This window comes from Protomyctophum bolini, assembly GCF_963924005.1.
Source record: "Protomyctophum bolini genome assembly, chromosome: 1".
NCBI classification, from domain to species: Eukaryota; Metazoa; Chordata; class Actinopteri; order Myctophiformes; family Myctophidae; genus Protomyctophum; species Protomyctophum bolini.
The window spans coordinates 55,077,675-55,084,002 of NC_137862.1; the positions used below are offsets into that span (position 1 = coordinate 55,077,675).

General features: G+C 49.7%; 1 protein-coding gene across 1 annotated transcript; it reads right to left on the reverse strand.

Annotated features, from left to right (window-relative positions):
• Window positions 1–339: 339 nt before the first annotated feature.
• Window positions 340–3,818, reverse strand: LOC308320988 (extracellular calcium-sensing receptor-like; the record flags this gene model as incomplete). The annotated part of the gene is made up of 6 exons (XM_080771745.1): window positions 340–1,253; window positions 1,342–1,465; window positions 1,536–1,763; window positions 2,783–3,058; window positions 3,237–3,385; window positions 3,611–3,818. 6 exons carry the CDS (start codon window positions 3,816–3,818, stop codon window positions 340–342), a joined length of 1,899 nt encoding a protein of 632 aa, XP_080627871.1.
• Between the last annotated feature and the right edge of the window lie 2,510 nt (window positions 3,819–6,328).

The window sequence follows — 6,328 nt, forward strand, 5'->3', positions numbered from 1 at the left end:
TGGGGGTTAGATTTGTATGCTTATTTCCATCTAAATAAGTAGTAAGAGCAGGGTAAAAACTCATCTGTGGCTCCCGACATGCACGGCAGGTTAAAACTAAACTGTGGTGGGTTAAAACTAACCTGTGGCGTCCTGTGAGGTTAGTTTTGGGTGTTGTGTAGAGTGTCTCATGCCTGTAGGACTGTACATCGGACCAAACACATACACCCCATGTTTGCTTCACTGATTGTGTTACTGCTTTTAGTTTATCTGGTAGAAGTTTTAATCTTCTAACAAGGTTATCAGCAGTCCGATATATCCATATACATGTCAAATACACACAAATAGCCTAATCTGCTTCTACGTCTTGGTGGCACCTCGACTCATGATGGACTTCTTAGTGTTTTTCTCAGGTTTCAAAATGATCATATAACACTTTGGTCCAAACAGCACCAGCAAAATGCCCAAACTAGATGCTAAAATAGCAAACACCTCCACTACATCTGCATATTTGCCTGGAGAACTGATATATGCTGGTATGAAGGCTATCCACACGGCACAGAAGATCAACATGCTGAAAGTAATTAACTTAGCTTCATTGAAGTTGTCTGGAAGATTCCTTACCATGAATGCTAGGAGGAAACTGAGGAGTGCTAGTAAGCCAATATAACCTAGTAACACCGCAAAACCAACTGTTGATCCAACATTGCACTCATAGACAATCTTTTCAGAGTAGTATTGTGTGTTTTTATGAGGAGTTGGTGAGGCAGACACAAGCCAGGCTGTGCAGATTATTGCCTGGATTGAAGTAAGAATCAGAACTGTTCCTCTCTGCTGCATAGGACCAAACCACTTCATGATGTCTGCACCACCAGGCTTGGAGGCCTTGAACACAGCCAGCACCACCATAGTCTTTACCAGGATGCAGGAGACACACAGCACAAAGCTGATCCCAAATGCTGCATGCCTCAGCTGACAAGTCCAGAGTCTGGGACGGCCAATGAACAGGAGTGAGCACAAGAAACATAGTTTGAGTGCAAGCAAGAGTTGGAAGCTGAGTTCAGAGTTGTTGGCGCGCACCATGGGCGTCTCTTTATGATAAACAAAGATCCCCAGGACAATAGCACAGACAAAAGTTCCTAGCAATGAGATGGTTGTTAAGGAGATTCCCAGGGCCTCATGGTAGGACAGGAACTCAATGCTCTTAGGGACACAGTGGTCACGCCGGGGACTGGACCAGAAGTCCTCTGGACAACTCGTGCACTCTGTAGAGTCTAACAAATAGGAAAAGATTAAAGGGACAGACACGTATCTTCTTATAACCTTCTGTACATATACTGTAGCTACATTATGTAACCCTACCTGTCTCATTGCTGAACTCTCCCTCGGAACAAGCAATGCAGTCAAAGCAACAGACAGGTTCATCTTTCCTTCTGGCCACACGGGTTCCAGGAGAACAGCTCTCACTGCACACCGACCGAGGAGGCTACAGAGGAAAGTAAAAATGATCAGTTTAAGTATACATTTCATTCAAAAAATGTGAAAGCTGAAATTACTTTTGCGGATTGAAAGTTCCAGAAGATTCTGTCTTCATTGAGGGTGAATTCTTCATCTCCGGAGGCTGTCATCTTGACCACACCTACGTTGTGAATCTTCGTGCTTCCATCAGGGAGCCATGCCCAGTTCAATATATCGAAGATTGGTAAAGCATCACCATTCTCATCAAAGTATACAGGATCACCACCAGATGTGGTGAAGTTGACCTTTTCCAGGTAATAGAGAAGCTAGAAATGGTGAAGAGCAAGAGACTTTAAAAACATACTTGAGGATCGTATTATGTGCCCAAGTCATGCTACACACTATTTGGGGATTTAAGCATTGTGCAAGGGGTGTTCCTGTTGCTGAGTTGCTATCTTCCACCACCAGCCTCATTACTAAATCATGTGCTCTACCCCTTACATTATGCATTGCCTTTGAACAAAACCATATTCATGATGTCACCCACAAATTAAGGAGTGAGGAAGACTTCTGCATCTTGTGTGATTATTGCATAATGAAGAGAGGCATGACCGCATTTCTAGACAAGAAGACACAGCGGTAAACGTGTATTTTATTTAAAATACCACCAGACAGAGCAGCGGAATGGATCTGTCATAATCCATCCACCTACTCCGGCAGCTGCCTGTCACGGCCCCTGCCAGTGTCCTGTGTGTGTCTATTTGTGATAGTGTGTCTGTGTGTGAGCATGTGTGGGCGTAGGCTTGGTTCCTGGCTTTCCAGATTGGCACACCTGGCTCTGATCATCCAATCTCACTCACCTGCCTGCCATCTTCTCATCACCACCACTCCATAAAAGCCCTGGTTTCCTCGCCACACGCTGCCAGATCGTCCCACAGTTCTCCGTGCGGTAACGCTCTACTATTGCTTTGTTCCAGTGTTTTTTGGTTTTTCCTTCTGCCTCAGTTGCCTGCCTGTTTGCCTGCCAGCCTACCTGCTAGGCAGCCCCTGCTAGCTTTCTGAAAAGTAGCCAATGTAGAAGCTCATTCTGGACAGTTGCCTATCTACAAGCTCATCATTTTGTTTGAATAAACACCCTTGGACTTTGCCCTCCTTGTCGTGTCTGCATTTGGGTCTGCCAGTTTGGTTAAATGTGACACTGCCGGTCTAACTTTATAAACCCCACAGGGTTTTCTAAGTCTCACCTGCACAACCCAATAATAATGTTTTTTCAAATGTGTTTTTAAATGTGCAAATAAACTATAAATAAAAAGAATCCTACAGGTTAACTGAATTAATATCCCACCTGCCATGGCTGTATTGTCTGCAAACTGGCACAGCTGTGCCCAGGGAAAGGCCCTCTTCCTGGCACACACTGCAACATGTCATGGAGGGCGTGGGCCAGAGCATACACAGCCTTGTACACATTGTACTCTGCCCTGAGGTCAGACATATCCAACAGGGCAGTTTCTGCCATTACCAGGTCCTCTTGTCCAGTACACACCCTTCCACCAGCGTCCACCCACTCTGGTGGAAGGGGTGAAAATTTACACTGAAATGAGTGTTCCCAAAACTGCCTCACCTGAAAGAACACAATTAATTCATAAGAATACCTGTAAATACAATGAATTGATTAATCTATTGATTATTCACAGTTTGCAGATACTACAGTGGTACAATTATACAATGGTGCAAAAAGTACAACACAACATGTCCTAAGGGCGTGTGTCTGTTGTGGTCCTGTGTCCAAGAATACTTACTATGTTATCCTCATGGTCATTGTCAGGACGTATTTTTAACAAAAAGTCCTTGAGACCTGGTATCTCTCCACGACGGATGGCAAAACCCAGGGTGCCTCTGAGGTATGGTAGGTAGTGAGGAGACTGGAGATAACCGTCAGCCCACCAACCTGAAGTGGCAGGTAAGATCCATAGCAGACCTGTCACATTCTGCTTAACCACCTGTTCATCGTTTCGAAAGAAATGAAAGGCATGTCTTTCTTTCAATACATTCTCATTTTAGATTCTTCTAATTACGAATGCCTGAATTAACATCCTCCACAGATGTATCGTAACACAAACCTCATCCAAGACATTATGCATATAGGCCCCGTATCCAAACATAATGACCACACGAGCTGTGGACGTCTTCATCACAGAGACGATCCTCTGGAGTTTATCCAGGTCATTGTGGAAGGGCAGAGCCTCTGAATAAGCCACACAACCCAGACCAGACTGGTCCAAGCCAGACTGGAACAATCGGGCGACGTCACGGCCAGCATCATCATCACTGAACAACAGTCCTACCCAGGTCCACTCCAACCACCTCATAGTCTGCAGCATAGCTCGCACCTGAGTGGACCAACAATGGACGGAAATGTACTTAGGTTAGATCATAAAGTCCAGGGGTCACATGTGGCCCCCGTGTTCACTTATGTGGCCTGCAGGTTATCCCTTGCCTGACGCCTTGTACTTTTGCCTGTTCCCAGAACCACTGTGTATGGACCCGGACCGAACTCTGACTTACGGCTTGCCTAATCCCTATCGGAACCGACGCCCCACGGACAGCCTTCCCGGAACCCTGACCCACGCTATCCCTACCTACTACGCCTCTGCCTTTTCCCTTGACTTTAATAAAACCCGTTACAAGTTTTTGCTGCCTGCTTTTGAGTCCAATCCTTTCTGGTGCCTGACAGATTTCAGCTGTTACAATTCCAAACATGCAAACATGACCCGCTTTAATTACTTGCGCAAGCAGAGCGCGCAAGTTGTTATGATCTGACTGTGTAAGTTACCCTTATTTTGTAGTGTGTCTTAGTAGTTTCCGGTTTTGCCTAGTTGTTGCCTGTCTTGTCTCGCCTCTTTCCCTGTTACACACCTGTCTCCATTCTGTCGTTAGCCTGCAGTTGCCTGATTACACTCAGCCTGTAGTCTATAAGTACTAGACTCATTCTGCTCTCTCACTGCCAGATCAAAGTTGATGTTACTTTGTGTTCCTGCCTGTTTTGTCCTGCTGTTTCCCTCGTCATGTAAGCTGTTATGTTTTTTGCTCTAATAAATACTGGACTTTACCTGCCTGCCTGCTTGTTCTGCATCTGGGTCCACAACCTGACACACATCGTAACAGTTTGATCTGGCCAACATGGACCCAACAGAACTCCAGGACATTGATGCTGACCTACTAGCTATCAAGAGCTATGTGGACTCAGCTGTTAAGAACACCTCCTGTATTAAACAGCAGGAGACTGCGCTCAGGATGGCTCTGAAGGAGGTTTTTTGTTTCATGAAGAAGAGACCAGATCTCGCAAGATTGGTGGATGGAACGGCCAGACAATTAACTTCCATATTAGCATCCTTGCTAGCCAGCAACCATCCTCGACCTGTTGGCCCCGAGCCGGCCACTCCTGTTTCCACTGATTCCCAGCCTTCTAGCCTTCAGTTGGCTTGTGACCAGCCTTCTCCAGTGGTACGGCTGGGGTTCGTGAGAATGGAACCTGCCTGTCATGGGTCTTCAAGGAGGAGGAGTGGTCGCCGTCGCTTCCGCCAGTGCAACTGGCTGCCCAGTGTACAGGCACCCAGCGACGCCGAGACGCGGCCACCGCCGCCCAGCGACGCCAAGACGTGGCCTCCGCCACCGAGCGACGCCGAGACGCGGCCAACGCCGCCCAGCAACGCCGAGACGCGGCCACCGCCGCCCAGCAACGCCGAGACGCGGCCACCGCCGCCCAGCAACGCCGAGACGCGGCCAACGCCGCCCAGCAACGCCGAGACGCGGCCAACGCCGCCCAGCAACGCCGAGACGCGGCCAACGCCGCCCAGCAACGCCGAGACGCGGCCAACGCCGCCCAGCAACGCCGAGACGCGGCCAACGCCGCCCAGCGACGCCAAGACGTGGCCTCCGCCACCGAGCGACGCCGAGACGCGGCCACCGCCGCCACAGAGCGACACCATGGCGCTGCCGACGCAGCACAGCGCTACTGAGGCCCCGCCGCTGCAGCTCGCCTCTGAGGCCCCGCCGCTGCAGCTCGCCTCCTCCGAAGCCCCGTCACGTCCATCTGCAGTCCCGCCTGCAGCCCCGTCACGTCATTCTGCAGTCCCGCCTGCAGCCCCGTCACGTCATTCTGCAGTCCCGCCTGCAGCCCCGTCACGTCCATCTGCAGTCCCGCCTGCAGCCCCGTCACGTCATTCTGCAGTCCCGCCTGCAGCCCCGTCACGTCATTCTGCAGTCCCGCCTGCAGCCCCGCCACGTCATTCTGCAGTCCCGCCTGCAGCCCCGCCACGTCATTCTGCAGTCCCGCCTGCAGCCCCGCCACGTCCTTCTGCACTCCCGCCCGCAGCGGTGCGGCCCCGTCAAGGGCCTGCACTACGGCAGCGGGACCCCGGGGGTGATTTTCAGCTCCCTGACCCACAATCTGTTCCTAACCCTCATGTTAACCCAGTGCCTAGCCCTGTCTTTGGTGTTCCTCCATTTGTCAGTCCCCCTGTTACTAGGGTTGATAGCTCTCACTTTGCCCAGTCTGCTAGCCCTAGTTACCCTGCCCTGCCTAGTTGCTTGTCTTTATGTCTGCCTGTCTGTGTGTCTGCTAGTCTCTCCGCTAGTTTTTTTGTTTGTCAGACTACCCCCCGGTCCTCTAGCCTTCTGTCTGACTTTTCTACCTATTTGACTTTATGTCAAATTACTTGTTTGTCTGCCTGTCTACCTATATGTCAGGTCACTTGTCAGTTCCTTGGTTTGTCTTCCTTTTTGTCTGTCTGTCTGTCTATCTGTCTGTCAGCCTGTCTAACTGCGTGTCTGCCTGCATGTTTGTCTGTGTGTCTCCCTATCGGTTAGAATTTAGTTCCCCAGATAGTCC